This window comes from Acartia tonsa, chromosome 14, assembly GCF_053477335.1.
Source record: "Acartia tonsa isolate MP-2025a chromosome 14, ASM5347733v1, whole genome shotgun sequence".
Lineage (NCBI taxonomy): Eukaryota > Metazoa > Arthropoda > Copepoda > Calanoida > Acartiidae > Acartia > Acartia tonsa.
This window is the reverse complement of record NC_137273.1, coordinates 31,858,271-31,877,468: the sequence shown is the minus strand read 5'-3', so window position 1 is coordinate 31,877,468 and position 19,198 is coordinate 31,858,271. Positions and strand designations below refer to the sequence as shown.

At 38.1% G+C, this 19,198-nt stretch overlaps 1 protein-coding gene across 3 annotated transcripts in view; it reads right to left on the bottom strand.

Annotated features, from left to right (window-relative positions):
- The window catches only part of Synj (synaptojanin), a 92,238-nt gene that overhangs the window by 21,648 nt on the left and 51,392 nt on the right, over positions 1–19,198 (bottom strand). For all 3 annotated transcript variants that reach the window (XR_013874920.1, XM_080148199.1, XM_080148200.1), the window contains exon 33: positions 17,308–17,377. Coding sequence is in view for 2 of the 3 variants with exons in the window: in XM_080148199.1 (XP_080004325.1) it covers positions 17,308–17,377 (70 nt within the window). In the remaining variant the exon portion in view is untranslated. The remainder of the gene's footprint in view (positions 1–17,307; positions 17,378–19,198) is intronic.

Below are 19,198 nucleotides of genomic sequence, written 5' to 3'. Positions count from 1 at the left end.
AACATAGCCCCTACATAGCCTCTCCATCGCCCCTTAACATCCCCTTACCTTAATTATATAACATAGCTCCTACATAGCCTCCCCATCGCCCCTTAATAGCCCCTTACCCGATTTTATATAACATAGCCCCTAAATAGCCTCTTCATCGCCCCTTAATAGCCCCTTACCTTAATTTATATAACATAGCCCCTACATAGCCTCTCCATCGCCCCTTAATAGTCCTTTACCTTAATTTATATAAAATAGCCCTATATAGCCTCTCTATCGCCCCTTAATAGCCAATTTATATAACATAGCCGCTACATAGCCTCTCCATCGCCCCTTAATAGCTCCTTACCTTAATTTATATAACATAGCCTCTCCATCGCCCCTTAATAGCACTCCATCGCCACTTAAAAGCCCCTTACCTTAATTTATATAACATAGCCTCTACATAGCCTCTCCATCGCCCCTTAATAGCCCCTTATATCCTCCTTCAAAACAGTTATACACCTTCCCAGGATCTATTGGAAGCTACCCTATAAAGGAGAACCATATTGGTTCTGCAGTTAGCGATCTTCTTTGATACATACAGACAATGATCCTGTTACTTTTTATAAGGATTAAAAATAAAATGGCCTAAAGCCATCTCATTACCCATAGGAAGCTTCACTGTAAAGGAGAACCATGTCGGTTTAGTGGTTAGCAAGGTACAGACAGACATACATACAGACAAAGATCCTGTTACTTTATTATAAGGATTAAAATAAAATAGTTATTAACCTCCCCAGGACCTATGAGAAGCTACCCTATTAAGGAGAACGATCTCAGGACCTATAGGAATCTTCACTGTAAAGGAGAACCATATTGGTTCATCGGTTAGCAAGATCCTTCGGTACAGACAGACATTCATACATACAGACAAAGATTCTGTTAATTTATTTTAAGAAATACAGATAAAATTGTTATAAACCTTTCCAGGCCTAAAACCATCTCAGGACCTAATTTCTGCCGTTGACAACTCGAGTTAAGTTACTATATTATTTTTACAATGTTTAACTTATCTGTTATTATTGGCTGACGAAAAGTTTGGGCAAAAAAAAAATTTATTCTTCAATGAAATATCTCTCCAGTATAATTTTGCCAAGTGCTAATTTATTAAGAATAAAGTTTGCCACAAATTTACCAAAAAATCTCATTGTCATTTCGCCAGGGAGGATTAGGATAGTTCCCAAAGTGTTATAAGTTGGCTTATCCAAGAGTGCTGTCTAGTCTCCAAAGTTTTATAATACCGTTTTCTTATTCGTTAGATTAACAACCTTGGGGACTTTTTATTGTTTTGTGATTGTTTAGTTCATTAAGTTGAGTGTCTAAATGTTTCAACCACTAATTCTAAACTAAAGAAGGGGTAATTTTGTGAATCATCAATGGGAATAATTAATATATAAACATACATATATATACAGTGTTTTTTTTATGAGAGCATTTTTGAAAGCAATTTTACCCTACTTATAGTTATCAGAATTTAATGATTAATGGCTTATTCTCTTCGTTTTTATAACCATTAACAGAAAAGCAAAAAAATATTTCAGTTTTTATTTAAAAAGTACAGTAAATTCAAAATTTCAAAACATGGGTGTCAACATCTAAAATAGTTATTTCTCGCATCGTATTATAAAAGGCTTTCCGCGGATATAGAAAGTACAATTATGAGATTAAAACTAGTTTTTTTAGCCCCGAGGTGCAGAAGGCACCGGCTAAAAAAACTGGGTTTAATCTTATGATTGTACATATCTATATTCGTAGAAAGCTGGATATAATACGATGCTAGACATAGTTTTTTCGTATGGATGAGAACCGGTTCCTATCCACCGGATTCAAATGAATACGAGAAATGGTTTTAGCGCATTTTTCTTATGCTCAAATCTTCTACCCTTTCCAAGAATGGAGGGAGTACATTGGGGGGCCAGTATTCCCTCCCTGGTTGAGATATGGCCTTCAAATTTCAAAATGTTCTAGTACATGTCACAAGTAGTATCTATATAAATTTTTAGCTCAATATCTCAACTTTGAAGCGTTTTGCAGCCATTCTTGCAAAGGTAGATTATAAGAAAAATGCACTAAAACCATTTTTAGATGTTGACACCTAAGTTTTAAATTTTTTAATTTACTGTACTTTTTGAATAAAAACTGAAATATTTTTTGCTTTTCTATTAAAGGTTATAAAAAAGAAGAGAATAAGCCATTAATCATTAAATTCTAATAACTATAAGTAAGGTAAAATTGCTTTCAAAAAAGTTCTCATAAAAAAACACACTGTATATATGTATATATATCATTTTATCGACAATCGTCTTATCCCTGTAGATCTCTGATTATCAGAGCATTTTTGAAATATTTGCTGCTTATTTTTTGGCTGCCTTTGGCAAAATAATTTTTTTTCATAAAAAATGTATACAAAATTATCGTATTAATTTGGTAAATATATCATTGCACTTGAATTATTTTTAAGTCACTAACGGCTAATCCCATAGATGACCCTAGGAGTACTTTAATGAATAGATGTGGTGGAGAGGGGGGGAGGGGGAAGGTTAAGAATTTAAGGGAAGTGATACCTTCCGGGGGCTGAAAGTGTTAGTCCCCTCCCCAAAATGAAAACTTTTCCTGCGAGTAAAATAAGCTTCAATGTAAAGGAGAAGCATATCGGTTCAGTTGATACTGATAAACATCCTGTTACTTTAATGTAAATATTAGTTTAAGGATAGTCTGTATAATCTCAGGGATAAAGGAAACATTAGGCAATTTTTACAATAGTCTCCAAAGTTTTATAATGAAGTTTTCTTATTCGTTGGCTCAAAACTTTGGGGACTTTTGTCATATTTTGGTTGTAGTGTTGCAATTTTGTGTATCGTTATTAGGGATGGATAAAAATTTATCGGCCATTGTCTTATTCCTTTAGATCCTTGGTATAATCAACTGAATAACAGTTCCAACAACAAAAATTAAGATATTGCTTCGCTTTTTATGGACAAATATCCTGTTATTTTATTATAAGGAAAAAAAATAAACTATCTTAAAATCATCTCAGTACTCAGCGGTTAGCAAGATCCTACGGTATAGACAGACAGACATACATCATATCGGTTTAGCAGCAAACGAGATCCTTTGCTACAGACAAAAAAAAACTTTGTATATCGACTAGCGGCTACGCCCCCAGCATCTATTGGCTCTGTATTCAAAGGGGAATGAATAAAAGCCTAAAGCCTTCCCAGGACTTAAAATAGAATAGCCTAAAACCATCCCTCGACTTAAAATAAAATAGCCTAAAGCCATTACAAGACAAATATTAAGCTTACCTGAAATAGAAAGCCCAATCTGTTTAGTAGTTATTGAGATCTTAAGTTTCAGAACAGAAAGCCTTACTAACGTGGACAAACATAGGATATTTCGGACAAATGTCGGAGTGGACATTATATAAGTAAAACGCAGAAGTGTCTATAATATCTTAAAAATTAGGTTTCAACAACATTTGTTTAGTTATTTCTACACAGGTTAGGTTAGGTTAAGATATAAATATACAAATAAGCCCCCTGCAGGGGTTAGGCATATAAAAAAACCTATTTGACAGTTGTAAACAATGTGAGAAAAAAATATGTTTTAGTTTAATGAAATGTTCTATCTGTTTCAAACCTTTGCCTTTCGATAGAACTTACCTACTTTGGAAAACTGTTAGACTGATTTTAAAATTTCAGTCTGTGAGAAAAGATATTCAAGATTTTTTTTTGTTTTGAAAGATTTTTATCTTATAAATAAAATAAAAGACACTCCTGCGTTTTACATAAGCAATGTCCACTCCGACGATTGTCCCATTCCTAGGTTTGTCCACTCCAACGTTTGTTTATGTTTTACTACTTTATATAATAGGATAATATGTATTCTTCTTTTATATTTCTCTTTTCTTATTCACTTGCAGCTGCGCTCTTTTTAATGTAAGGAGGCAGAAAAATAGCCTAAACCAATTAGGGGCTTAAATCTGAAAATGAAAAAGCAAAAAACCATCCCATGACCTATGTGAAGCTTCCCTTAAATGGAGAATTTAGTCAGTTTATGAAATTTTTAAGCTTCAGACCAAAAAAAATACTTTTTTTGTTAAAAGAGAGACTTTTCTACAATTAGGGCTAGTCCTTTCGTCATTGCTCTTCTCATTAAGTTAAGCATGTGGTTTTCTCTGCTATTGTTAAAGATAGACTGTTGAGATTTTTAGTGAATATTCCCATGACATATGTATATCCAGTCTATAAATTATTTTGTCTGTCTCTCAATTATGCTTCAAAAGACTTAGGTTTCGTGATAATCTTTGAGTAATAGCATATTCTCTTAAAGTCTGCTCTATAACTTACTTTGTCTGTTTGTCCATTATATGATCCTTATTCAATATTCTATTTAACTAAAAAATTTCATTCTCTTAGTTTATTTTTTTTCTTTATTTCATTATGTTATTATATTATTTATATTTATTTTATTAATTCATTATATTTTCATTATAATTTTCCTTTTTAAATGCGAAACTTTTCTATAGTAAGGATTGGTTTGTCCGTACGTCCAAACGGTTAGACGACATTTTCTTTAATTTAGACATGTTATAAATATCCTATCGATTTCAAACTTTGCAGAATGATTTCTATAACAGTTGGGTACAATACTATATTCATTACTAGAAAGTATGTACGTCCATTTTTTTGTATAATATCATTGTCCCATTCATCTGGGTTTTGGAGTAATGTTTCTTAGGACAACAAGGTTTAGTATTATAATCAAATACTAAAAATAAAATTATGCCCTTTTACTATATTCTATACTAGCAGATTCGCCCCTAGCCTCAGGGGCTTTGCCCCAAGATGTGATAAAATTTTTTTTTGGCGAAATTCGTAATAGGACCAAGAAAATCTTCAGCAAAAAAAAAATGGGGGGGGATTTTTTTGTTTTTGGGGGGGTTGGGGGTATCCCACCCCCCAAGAAAATAGCCTAAAACCACCACAGGACCAGTAGGTATATTCCCTGAATAGTAGAATATAATCGGTCCAGTGGTTACCGAGATCTTAAGGGACTGACAGACGGACAGACAGACGGACAGACAGACGGACAGACAGACGGACAGACAGACAGACGGATGGACAGACATCATTCTACTTTGTATTATAGATTTACGCTAATTTTAACAAAATTTATGTTTGACCTCCTGATTTTAGAGCTTTGCTTTTGTGAATGTTGTTATCCTTGTTATCTTGCTTTTTTTTCCTTTTTCATAACCTATTATATAAAGTAGTAATCTTTTTTTTGTCTGTAGAAAAGCTAACCGCTGAACCTATATGGTTCTCCTTTACAGTGAAGCTTCTTTTAAGTTCATAGAGGGTTTATAATTATTTCGAGGGAGGGTATCTCCACCCTCCCAGAAAATTCACCCCAAGAAAAATATTACCCCATCCCCTCAAAAAATCTTTTTAACTTTTTAAAAGCAAAGCTTTTCTATATTAAGGATCAGTCCGTACGTCCGTAACGGTTAGCTATTTTCGTTAATTTAGGCATGTGATTCCTGTAGTAGAAAGGTACGATTTAGAAAGTCTATAATCATTATCAGAATATCCATACGTCCATTTTAAGCATACTGATTATTAACTTACAACAAATTTTTATGTATCAAAATTATCCGATTAATCTGATTTCTGGGATACTGATTCCTAGGACAACAAAATAGAATGTTATAAGCGAATCATATCTATAATCAAGTCCAAAAAATGTGAGTACGTCCTTAAGCATTTTCCTGCATGTTAGCAATTTCTCAATAAATTTACTTACAATTTTGTTTCGAATTTTAAATTTATGTTCTGACTATTCAGTTCTGACACTCTACATTATTAATGTTCATTAAAGGACGCCTGCAAGAAATAACACGCTTTAACTGCTAAAAGACTGCCACAAGAAGACCCAATACCCCAAATTATAAGCCTTCAGCTTCAATAACAAAAAAGTTCTAGGCATTTCAAAATAGCATTTTATGTACAATGGAATTTTTGAAAGATTTCCAATGCTCATAAAAGAAAAAACAATATTAAATTACGTTGCCTAGACATAAAATTATAACCTTATCTTTGTCAGAAACTTAGATTGCCTGTAACTGATTACATTTTTACAATAAAAACACCACATTTCATAGTCAAAATCTATGAAAAAAAATCGATTTAAATTGCATTTTTAAACGAAAATCATAGCGGAAACAAAGGGGTAAACTAATACAAGCTTAGCTGTGATTGGTTGTTAAGCTGATTCAGCCTTCTGATTGGCTACAGTACATTCGGTACAACGCAAGTAAAACTTATTTTTTTTTAATGATTTTGACTATAAAAATGGGTATTTTTATTGTAAAAATATAATTAGTTACTGGAAACCTAAATTTATGACAAAAATAAGCTTATAATTTTGTTTCTAGGCCACGTAGTTTAATTTTAAAGTTTTCAACATGAGCATTGCAATTCTTTCAAAATTTCCATTGTACATAAAATGTCATTTTAAAATGCCTAGAACTTTTTTGTTATAGAAGCTGAAGGCTTCAAATTTGGGGTATTTGGTCTACTTGTGGCAGTCTTTCAGCAGTTAAAGCGTGGTATTTCTTGCAGGCTTCCTTTAAACTTTTTTCTACCGTTTCAGAGCTTTGCTTTTATAAATGTTGTCATCCTTGTCATCCTTTTAAAACTTAAATTTAAAACTGTAGAGGGTCACATTCCTTCCTTACCTTAATGCCCTACCTTCTATAATGAAGGGGCAATACAATTACAGAGGCTGTACAGGAGCCATAAAGGGCCTATGTTATATAAATTAAGGTAAGGGGCGATGAAGAGGCTATGAAGGGGCTATGTTATATAAATTAAGGTAAGAGGCTATTAAGGGGCGATGGAGAGGCTATGTAGGGGCTATGTTATATAATTAAGGTAAGGGGCTATTAAGGGGCGATGGAGATGCTTTGTAGGGCCTATGTTATATAAATTAAGGTAAGAGGCTATTAAGGGGCGATGGAGAGGCTATGTAGGGGCTATGTTATATAAATTAGGGTAAGGGGCTATTTAGGGGCGATGGAGAGGCTATGTAGGGGCTATGTTATATAAAATCGGGTAAGGGGCTATTAAGGGGCGATGGAGAGGCTATGTAGGGGCTATGCTATATAAATTAAGGTAAGGGGCTATTAAGGAGCGATGGAGAGGCTATGTAGGGGCTATGTTACATAATTAAGGTAAGGGGCTATTAAGGGGCGATGGAGAGGCTATGTAGAGGCTATGTTATATAAATTAAGGTAAGGGGCTATTAAGGGGCGATGGAGAGGCTATGTAGGGGCTATGTTATATAAATTAAGGTAAGGAGCTATTAAGGGGCGATGGAGAGGCTATGTAGGGGCTATGTTATATAAATTAGGGTAAGGGGCTATTCAGGGGCGATGGAGAGGCTATGTAGGGGCTATGTTATATATATTAAGGTAAGGATTATATAAATTAAGGTAAGAGGCTATTAAGGGGCGATGGAGAGGCTATGTAGGGGCTATGCTATATAAATTAAGGTAAGGGGCTATTAAGGGGCGATGGAGAGGCTATGTAGGGGCTATGTTATATATATTAAGGTAAGGATTATATAAATTAAGGTAAGAGGCTATTAAGGGGCGATGGAGAGGCTATGTAGGGGCTATGCTATATAAATTATGGTAATGGGGCTATTAAGGGGCGATTGAGAGGCTATGTAGGGGCTATGTTACATAATTAAGGTAAGGGGCTATTAAGGGGCGATGGAGAGGCTATGTAGAGGCTATGTTATATAAATTAAGGTAAGGGGCTATTAAGGGGCGATGGAGAGGCTATGTAGAGGCTATGTTATATAAATTAAGGTAAGGGGCTATTAAGGGGCGATGGAGAGGCTATGTAGGGGCTATGTTATATAAATTAGGGTAAGGGGCTATTTAGGGGCGATGGAGAGGCTATGTAGGGGCTATGTTATATATATTAAGGTAAGGATTATATAAATTAAGGTAAGAGGCTATTAAGGGGCGATGGAGAGGCTATGTAGGGGCTATGCTATATAAATTAAGGTAAGGGGCTATTAAGGGGCGATGGAGAGGCTATGTAGGGCTATGTTATATAAATTAAGGTAAGGGGCTATTAAGGGGCGATGGAGAGGCTATGTAGAGGCTATGTTATATAAATTAAGGTAAGGGGCTATTAAGGGGCGATGGAGAGGCTATGTAGGGGCTATGTTATATAAATTAGGGTAAGGGGCTATTCATGGGCGATGGAAAGGCTATGTAGGGGCTATGTTATATATATTAAGGTAAGGATTATATAAATTAAGGTAAGAGGCTATTAAGGGGCGATGGAGAGGCTATGTAGGGGCTATGCTATATAAATTAAGGTAAGGGGCTATTAAGGGGCGATGGAGAGGCTATGTAGGGCTATGTTATATAAATTAAGGTAAGGGGCTATTAAGGGGCGATGGAGAGGCTATGTAGGGGCTATGTTATATAAATTAAGGTAAGGAGCTATTAAGGGGCGATGGAGAGGCTATGTAGGGGCTATGTTATATAAATTAGGGTAAGGGGCTATTTAGGGGCGATGGAGAGGCTATGTAGGGGCTATGTTACATAATTAAGGTAAGAGGCTATTATGGGGCGATGGAGAGGCTATGTAGGAGCTTTGTTATATAGATTAAGGTAAGGGGCTATTAAGGGGCGATGGAGAGGCTTTGTAGGGGCTATGTTATATAGATTAGGGTAAGGGGCTATTAAGGGGCGATGGAGAGGCTATATAGGGGCTATGTTATATAAATTAAGGTAAGAGGCTATTAAGGGGCGATTGAGAGGCTATGTAGGGGCTATGTTACATAATTAAGGTAAGGGGCTATTAAGGGGCGATGGAGAGGCTATATAGGAGCTTTGTTATATAAATTTAGGTAAGGGGCTATTAAGGGGCGATGGAGAGGCTATGTAGGGGCAATGTTATATAATTAAATTAAGTGGCTATTAAGGGGCGATAGAGAGGCCATATAGGAGCTTTGTTATATAAATTAAGGTAAGGGGCTATTAAGGGGCGATGGAGGAGCGATGTAGGGGCCATCAAGTTGCAATGTAATATAAATTTGGAGAAGGAGCGATGAAGGGGCGATGTAGGAGCGATGAAGGAGCGATGGAGGAGCGATGGAGGAGCTATGTAGGAGCGATGTAGGGGCCATCAAGTTGCAATGTAATATAAATTTGGAGAAGGAGCGATGAAGGGGCGATGTAGGAGCAATGAAGGAGCGATGTAGGAGCGATGTAGGGGCCATCACAGTACAATTTAATATAAATTTGAAGAAGGAGCGATGAAGGGGCGATGTAGGAGCGATGGAGGGGCGATGTAGGGGCTATGTTATATAAATTAAGGTAAGGGGCGATGGAGAGGCTATGTAGGGGCTATGTTATATAAATTAGGGTAAGGGGCTATTCAGGGGCGATGGAGAGGCTATGTAGGGGCTATGTTATATATATTAAGGTAAGGATTATATAAATTAAGGTAAGAGGCTATTAAGGGGCGATGGAGAGGCTATGTAGGGGCTATGCTATATAAATTAAGGTAAGGGGCTATTAAGGGGCGATGGAGAGGCTATGTAGGGCTATGTTATATAAATTAAGGTAAGGGGCTATTAAGGGGCGATGGAGAGGCTATGTAGGGGCTATGTTATATAAATTAAGGTAAGGAGCTATTAAGGGGCGATGGAGAGGCTATGTAGGGGCTATGTTATATAAATTAGGGTAAGGGGCTATTTAGGGGCGATGGAGAGGCTATGTAGGGGCTATGTTACATAATTAAGGTAAGAGGCTATTATGGGGCGATGGAGAGGCTATGTAGGAGCTTTGTTATATAGATTAAGGTAAGGGGCTATTAAGGGGCGATGGAGAGGCTTTGTAGGGGCTATGTTATATAAAATCGGGTAAGGGGCTATTAAGGGGCGATGGAGAGGCTATGTAGGGGCTATGTTATATAAAATCGGGTAAGGGGCTATTAAGGGGCGATGGAGAGGCTATGTAGGGGCTATGCTATATAAATTAAGGTAAGGGGCTATTAAGGGGCGATGGAGAGGCTATGTAGGGGCTATGTTACATAATTAAGGTAAGGGGCTATTAAGGGGCGATGGAGAGGCTATGTAGAGGCTATGTTATATAAATTAAGGTAAGGGGCTATTAAGGGGCGATGGAGAGGCTATGTAGGGGCTATGTTATATAAATTAAGGTAAGGAGCTATTAAGGGGCGATGGAGAGGCTATGTAGGGGCTATGTTATATAAATTAGGGTAAGGGGCTATTCAGGGGCGATGGAGAGGCTATGTAGGGGCTATGTTATATATATTAAGGTAAGGATTATATAAATTAAGGTAAGAGGCTATTAAGGGGCGATGGAGAGGCTATGTAGGGGCTATGCTATATAAATTAAGGTAAGGGGCTATTAAGGGGCGATGGAGAGGCTATGTAGGGGCTATGTTATATATATTAAGGTAAGGATTATATAAATTAAGGTAAGAGGCTATTAAGGGGCGATGGAGAGGCTATGTAGGGGCTATGCTATATAAATTATGGTAATGGGGCTATTAAGGGGCGATTGAGAGGCTATGTAGGGGCTATGTTACATAATTAAGGTAAGGGGCTATTAAGGGGCGATGGAGAGGCTATGTAGAGGCTATGTTATATAAATTAAGGTAAGGGGCTATTAAGGGGCGATGGAGAGGCTATGTAGAGGCTATGTTATATAAATTAAGGTAAGGGGCTATTAAGGGGCGATGGAGAGGCTATGTAGAGGCTATGTTATATAAATTAAGGTAAGGGGCTATTAAGGGGCGATGGAGAGGCTATGTAGGGGCTATGTTATATAAATTAGGGTAAGGGGCTATTTAGGGGCGATGGAGAGGCTATGTAGGGGCTATGTTATATATATTAAGGTAAGGATTATATAAATTAAGGTAAGAGGCTATTAAGGGGCGATGGAGAGGCTATGTAGGGGCTATGCTATATAAATTAAGGTAAGGGGCTATTAAGGGGCGATGGAGAGGCTATGTAGGGCTATGTTATATAAATTAAGGTAAGGGGCTATTAAGGGGCGATGGAGAGGCTATGTAGAGGCTATGTTATATAAATTAAGGTAAGGGGCTATTAAGGGGCGATGGAGAGGCTATGTAGGGGCTATGTTATATAAATTAGGGTAAGGGGCTATTCATGGGCGATGGAGAGGCTATGTAGGGGCTATGTTATATATATTAAGGTAAGGATTATATAAATTAAGGTAAGAGGCTATTAAGGGGCGATGGAGAGGCTATGTAGGGGCTATGCTATATAAATTAAGGTAAGGGGCTATTAAGGGGCGATGGAGAGGCTATGTAGGGCTATGTTATATAAATTAAGGTAAGGGGCTATTAAGGGGCGATGGAGAGGCTATGTAGGGGCTATGTTATATAAATTAAGGTAAGGAGCTATTAAGGGGCGATGGAGAGGCTATGTAGGGGCTATGTTATATAAATTAGGGTAAGGGGCTATTTAGGGGCGATGGAGAGGCTATGTAGGGGCTATGTTACATAATTAAGGTAAGAGGCTATTATGGGGCGATGGAGAGGCTATGTAGGAGCTTTGTTATATAGATTAAGGTAAGGGGCTATTAAAGGGCGATGGAGAGGCTTTGTAGGGGCTATGTTATATATATTAAGGTAAGGATTATATAAATTAAGGTAAGAGGCTATTAAGGGGCGATGGAGAGGCTATGTAGGGGCTATGCTATATAAATTAAGGTAAGGGGCTATTAAGGGGCGATGGAGAGGCTATGTAGGGCTATGTTATATAAATTAAGGTAAGGGGCTATTAAGGGGCGATGGAGAGGCTATGTAGAGGCTATGTTATATAAATTAAGGTAAGGGGCTATTAAGGGGCGATGGAGAGGCTATGTAGGGGCTATGTTATATAAATTAGGGTAAGGGGCTATTCATGGGCGATGGAGAGGCTATGTAGGGGCTATGTTATATATATTAAGGTAAGGATTATATAAATTAAGGTAAGAGGCTATTAAGGGGCGATGGAGAGGCTATGTAGGGGCTATGCTATATAAATTAAGGTAAGGGGCTATTAAGGGGCGATGGAGAGGCTATGTAGGGCTATGTTATATAAATTAAGGTAAGGGGCTATTAAGGGGCGATGGAGAGGCTATGTAGGGGCTATGTTATATAAATTAAGGTAAGGAGCTATTAAGGGGCGATGGAGAGGCTATGTAGGGGCTATGTTATATAAATTAGGGTAAGGGGCTATTTAGGGGCGATGGAGAGGCTATGTAGGGGCTATGTTACATAATTAAGGTAAGAGGCTATTATGGGGCGATGGAGAGGCTATGTAGGAGCTTTGTTATATAGATTAAGGTAAGGGGCTATTAAAGGGCGATGGAGAGGCTTTGTAGGGGCTATGTTATATAGATTAGGGTAAGGGGCTATTAAGGGGCGATGGAGAGGCTATATAGGGGCTATGTTATATAAATTAAGGTAAGAGGCTATTAAGGGGCGATTGAGAGGCTATGTAGGGGCTATGTTACATAATTAAGGTAAGGGGCTATTAAGGGGCGATGGAGAGGCTATATAGGAGCTTTGTTATATAAATTTAGGTAAGGGGCTATTAAGGGGCGATGGAGAGGCTATGTAGGGGCAATGTTATATAATTAAATTAAGTGGCTATTAAGGGGCGATAGAGAGGCCATATAGGAGCTTTGTTATATAAATTAAGGTAAGGGGCTATTAAGGGGCGATGGAGGAGCGATGTAGGGGCCATCAAGTTGCAATGTAATATAAATTTGGAGAAGGAGCGATGAAGGGGCGATGTAGGAGCGATGAAGGAGCGATGGAGGAGCGATGGAGGAGCTATGTAGGAGCGATGTAGGGGCCATCAAGTTGCAATGTAATATAAATTTGGAGAAGGAGCGATGAAGGGGCGATGTAGGAGCAATGAAGGAGCGATGTAGGAGCGATGTAGGGGCCATCACAGTACAATTTAATATAAATTTGAAGAAGGAGCGATGAAGGGGCGATGTAGGAGCGATGGAGGGGCGATGTAGGGGCTATGTTATATAAATTAAGGTAAGGGGCGATGGAGAGGCTATGTAGGGGCTATGTTATATAAATTAGGGTAAGGGGCTATTCAGGGGCGATGGAGAGGCTATGTAGGGGCTATGTTATATATATTAAGGTAAGGATTATATAAATTAAGGTAAGAGGCTATTAAGGGGCGATGGAGAGGCTATGTAGGGACTATGCTATATAAATTAAGGTAAGGGGCTATTAAGGGGCGATGGAGAGGCTATGTAGGGCTATGTTATATAAATTAAGGTAAGGGGCTATTAAGGGGCGATGGAGAGGCTATGTAGGGGCTATGTTATATAAATTAAGGTAAGGAGCTATTAAGGGGCGATGGAGAGGCTATGTAGGGGCTATGTTATATAAATTAGGGTAAGGGGCTATTTAGGGGCGATGGAGAGGCTATGTAGGGGCTATGTTACATAATTAAGGTAAGAGGCTATTATGGGGCGATGGAGAGGCTATGTAGGAGCTTTGTTATATAGATTAAGGTAAGGGGCTATTAAGGGGCGATGGAGAGGCTTTGTAGGGGCTATGTTATATAGATTAGGGTGAGGGGCTATTAAGGGGCGATGGAGAGGCTATATAGGGGCTATGTTATATAAATTAAGGTAAGAGGCTATTAAGGGGCGATTGAGAGGCTATGTAGGGGCTATGTTACATAATTAAGGTAAGGGGCTATTAAGGGGCGATGGAGAGGCTATATAGGAGCTTTGTTATATAAATTTAGGTAAGGGGCTATTAAGGGGCGATGGAGAGGCTATGTAGGGGCAATGTTATATAATTAAATTAAGTGGCTATTAAGGGGCGATAGAGAGGCCATATAGGAGCTTTGTTATATAAATTAAGGTAAGGGGCTATTAAGGGGCGATGGAGGAGCGATGTAGGGGCCATCAAGTTGCAATGTAATATAAATTTGGAGAAGGAGCGATGAAGGGGCGATGTAGGAGCGATGAAGGAGCGATGGAGGAGCGATGGAGGAGCTATGTAGGAGCGATGTAGGGGCCATCAAGTTGCAATGTAATATAAATTTGGAGAAGGAGCGATGAAGGGGCGATGTAGGAGCAATGAAGGAGCGATGTAGGAGCGATGTAGGGGCCATCACAGTACAATTTAATATAAATTTGAAGAAGGAGCGATGAAGGGGCGATGTAGGAGCGATGGAGGGGCGATGTAGGGGCTATGTTATATAAATTAAGGTAAGGGGCGATGGAGAGGCTATGTAGGGGCTATGTTATATAAATTAGGGTAAGGGGCTATTCAGGGGCGATGGAGAGGCTATGTAGGGGCTATGTTATATATATTAAGGTAAGGATTATATAAATTAAGGTAAGAGGCTATTAAGGGGCGATGGAGAGGCTATGTAGGGGCTATGCTATATAAATTAAGGTAAGGGGCTATTAAGGGGCGATGGAGAGGCTATGTAGGGCTATGTTATATAAATTAAGGTAAGGGGCTATTAAGGGGCGATGGAGAGGCTATGTAGGGGCTATGTTATATAAATTAAGGTAAGGAGCTATTAAGGGGCGATGGAGAGGCTATGTAGGGGCTATGTTATATAAATTAGGGTAAGGGGCTATTTAGGGGCGATGGAGAGGCTATGTAGGGGCTATGTTACATAATTAAGGTAAGAGGCTATTATGGGGCGATGGAGAGGCTATGTAGGAGCTTTGTTATATAGATTAAGGTAAGGGGCTATTAAGGGGCGATGGAGAGGCTTTGTAGGGGCTATGTTATATAAAATCGGGTAAGGGGCTATTAAGGGGCGATGGAGAGGCTATGTAGGGGCTATGTTATATAAAATCGGGTAAGGGGCTATTAAGGGGCGATGGAGAGGCTATGTAGGGGCAATGTTATATAATTAAATTAAGTGGCTATTAAGGGGCGATAGAGAGGCCATATAGGAGCTTTGTTATATAAATTAAGGTAAGGGGCTATTAAGGGGCGATGGAGGAGCGATGTAGGGGCCATCAAGTTGCAATGTAATATAAATTTGGAGAAGGAGCGATGAAGGGGCGATGTAGGAGCGATGAAGGAGCGATGAAGGAGCGATGGAGGAGCGATGGAGGAGCTATGTAGGAGCGATGTAGGGGCCATCAAGTTGCAATGTAATATAAATTTGGAGAAGGAGCGATGAAGGGGCGATGTAGGAGCAATGAAGGAGCGATGTAGGAGCGATGTAGGGGCCATCACAGTACAATTTAATATAAATTTGAAGAAGGAGCGATGAAGGGGCGATGTAGGAGCGATGGAGGGGCGATGTAGGGGCTATGTTATATAAATTAAGGTAAGGGGCGATGGAGAGGCTATGTAGGGGCTATGTTATATAAATTAAGGTAAGGGGCGATGGAGAGGCTATGTAGGGGCTATGTTATATAAATTAAGGTAATGGGCTTTTAAGGGGCGATGGAGAGGCTATGTAGGAGCTATGTTATATAAATTAAGGTAAGGGACTATTAAGGGGCAATGGAGAGGCTATGTAGGAGCTTTGTTATATAAATAAAGGTAAGGGGCTATTAGGGGCGATGGAGAGGCTATGTAGGGGCTTTGTTATATAAATTAAGATAAGGGGCTATTAAGGGGCGATGGAGAGGCTATGTAGGGGCTATGTTATAAAAATTAAGGTAAGGGACTATTAAGGGGCAATGGAGAGGCTATGTAGGAGCTTTGTTATATAAATAAAGGTAAGGGGCTATTAGGGGCGATGGAGAGGCTATGTAGGGGCTTTGTTATATAAATTAAGATAAGGGGCTATTAAGGGGCGATGGAGAGGCTATGTAGGGGCTATGTTATAAAAATTAAGGTAAGGAGCTATTAAGGGGCGATGGAGAGGCTATGTAGGGGCTTTTTTATATAAATTAAGGTAAGGGGCTATTAAGGGGCGATGGGGCGATGGAGGAGCGATGGAGGAGAGATGTAGGGGCCATCAAAGTACAATGTAATATAAATTTGTGGAAGGAGTGATGAAGGGGCGATGTAGGAGCGATGGAGGAGCGATGGAGGAGCGATGTAGCAGCGATGTAGGGGCCATCAAGTTGCAATGTTATATAAATTTGGAGAAGGAGCGATGAAGGGGCGATGGAGGAGCGATGTAGGAGCGATGTAGGGGCCATCAAGTTGCAATGTAATATAAATTTGGAGAAGGGGCGATGTAGGAGCGATGAAGGAGCGATGTAGGAGCGATGTAGGGGCCATCACAGTACAATGTAATATAAATTTGAAGAAGGAGCGATGAAGGGGCGATGTAGGAGCGATGGAGGGGCGATGTAGGGGCCATCAAAGTACAATGTAATATAAATTTGAAGAAGGAGCGATGAAGGGGTGATGTAGGAGCGATGGAGGGGCGATGTAGGGGCCATCAAAGTACAATGTAATATAAATTTGGAGAAGGAGCGATGGAGGAGCGATGAAGGGGCGATGTAGGAGCGATGTAGGGGCCATCAAGGGACTAAGATATATATAATAGTGAAGGGGCCATGAAGAGGCGATATTTAATTAAATAGCCCCTTGGGATAAGAGGACATATCATCTCCTCTTTAGAAGGGGCGATAAAGGAGCGATAAAGGATCATTTAATCGCCTCTTAGGGCAAGGGGCTATTAAATCGCTCCTTTCAAGGAGTCATAACATCGCCTCTTGTTATAAGGGGCTATTAAATCGCTCCTTTCAAGGAGCCATTACATCGCCCCATGTCATAAGAGGCGATCAATTAAAATCATCGCCCCATATGGAGCGATGTCATGGAAAGGACTATACCCGAAAGTTGTCTATTATACGATACAAAACATGATTTTTCAGTATGACTCAGAACCGGTTATAATCTAGTGGATATTTATCGGTTTCGAATCCATACTTACAATTACATTTAAATTGCTAAAAACTAGCGTAAATTTAAGTTAGATGAACCATCCAACTTGTAAAAAGTCGTTTCATGTAAAAAGTTACTTTTTGCTCAGTTACTTTTTCTAAAGTTTAGCTCTAAAAATCTACGTTGATAATGTAATAGGTAAAATTTAAAATTTATATATTCTTGTGTAGAATTTTATAGAGAACTTGGACATATGCCATTTTTGATGATACATTAAGAAACAAGGACTGTAATAAACCCTAAAAATACTTTTTTTATGGAACATGCTGTAGGTATAATATTCTCTTTTTTCTACCTGAATTGTGTCCAAACAGTTCCTCTGACCTCTCTGCTGTACCTCACATCTCCAAATTCACTCATACAACCTAGAAATAATCATAGGTGACTTTAAACAAATTGTCGATTGACCCCCATCCTTATTTTTAAAATTAAATGAAAGTTAAGTGTGTAGTGTTTCTTTTGCTAACACCTACGGGGGCTTGTAGCCCCGCTGGGCCTATAACTGAAGTGCCCTACCCTGCAAGGCTATATGCGGGGTAACCAATATAACCTACCCTAACCTGACCTAAAGTAAAAAACAATACGAAAAACTACGCCTTCTCACATATGTTCAATTTATAAAAAGTGTAGATAAGAATGCTTAAAGGGATCTGTTCTGTTCTTTGGTACTTACTAGCAGTGTCTTAACTTTTCCGCCGATAATTTTATCTACTGAAGAAGTAAGTATGTTTATCATAATTTGAGTGTATATTAATTAATAGTCCATTCAAATTCTAAGGTTTATAAATAACAAACTTGAAACAATTGGTTTGAATTGTTGATGAAACATAAGATGATATTGCATTCATTCATATCTCGCCTATGTGCAATTTTTATATTATTTTCTGTGTGTGTGGGTGTGTGTATGTGTGAGTGTGTGATACTGTTTTATGTGTATGTTTGTTAAGAGAGTTTCAAAAACCCTTAGGATTTAAGATTTACCAAACTGAAGGAAGTGTATTTTCCTAAGATCTTAAAAGATAAGGCAAAGGATGATAAATTAATGTACCTAATAACATCAATAACCCTTCAGTAGAGTAAATTGTTCGATGGAAAATTTTGAACAATAAAGGTTTGCACAACTAAATGAAGTCCCCAAAGTTTATGAATTTCTTAAAATCAAGATGAAAAATTATTACTCCTGAAACATTTAAATAATAAAACTAAAAAATGGACTTAAATTCTGTAGGAAAAGGAAGCAAACTTAAATCAATTCAACAATTGAAGGTTTTTTTGGAACACTCTAATGTATATATGTATACTGTACATTAAAGCCTAGATATTGGGGTATAAAAGTGTCCATTGTTCTTACATTAAAAACCAAAAAAGTACACAAATTAGCTAAAGTTTGGTCAATTATTTGAATTTTTTTATAGTTAGATTCGATTAGCCCCACAAATTGGTTAGGATATAGGAACCCGACAGGGTCTAGGGGTTTAGATTCAGTAAGAGTGTAATTTCGATAGAGCCAAGTATGATTGTACAACAAGTGCTTTTTGTTTATTGCTCTTTTTTTGTCCCCTATTTAACCCTTTTCTCCAGGAATATCAAGGGATAAGAAAGTAGATCCAACTACGATTAACATCAGAAGATTAAAGTTTTTTGATAATATTATTTTAAACCAACAAATATAGATTATGATTCGTTAAGCTTTTTAAGCCAACGAATGAGAAAACTTATTTATGAAACACTATTACAGTACATACATAAGAATAGGTATACAGACTGGCCAGCCAATTTTGAAAATAAAAAACGTACATAACGTACACAAAAAAAATACGTTACGTACATAAAAAAAGTAAAAAAATGTACAAAAACGTACATTCCTAATAAAAATAAGTTAAATAATTTCCTAGTTACCTATTATCAATACATTTAAGTCTACTAGCAGCTACCTGTAAAGGAGAACCATAGCGAACTGACAGACACAAGATTTCCTCTTACTCTATTTAAAAGAACTAGCGTCTACGCTCCTAAAGGCCTCTAGGGGCACTTGAGGAGGGGAGAGTTGAATTCAAATAAAAAACATGGATGACAACATACATAAGTATCGAAGTTCAAAAGTTATTTATAGACATCTGGAAAAAAATTAACTTAAAATCAGTGAGCAATTGAAATTCATTTTTGGGGGGAGGAGGTAGTTTTTT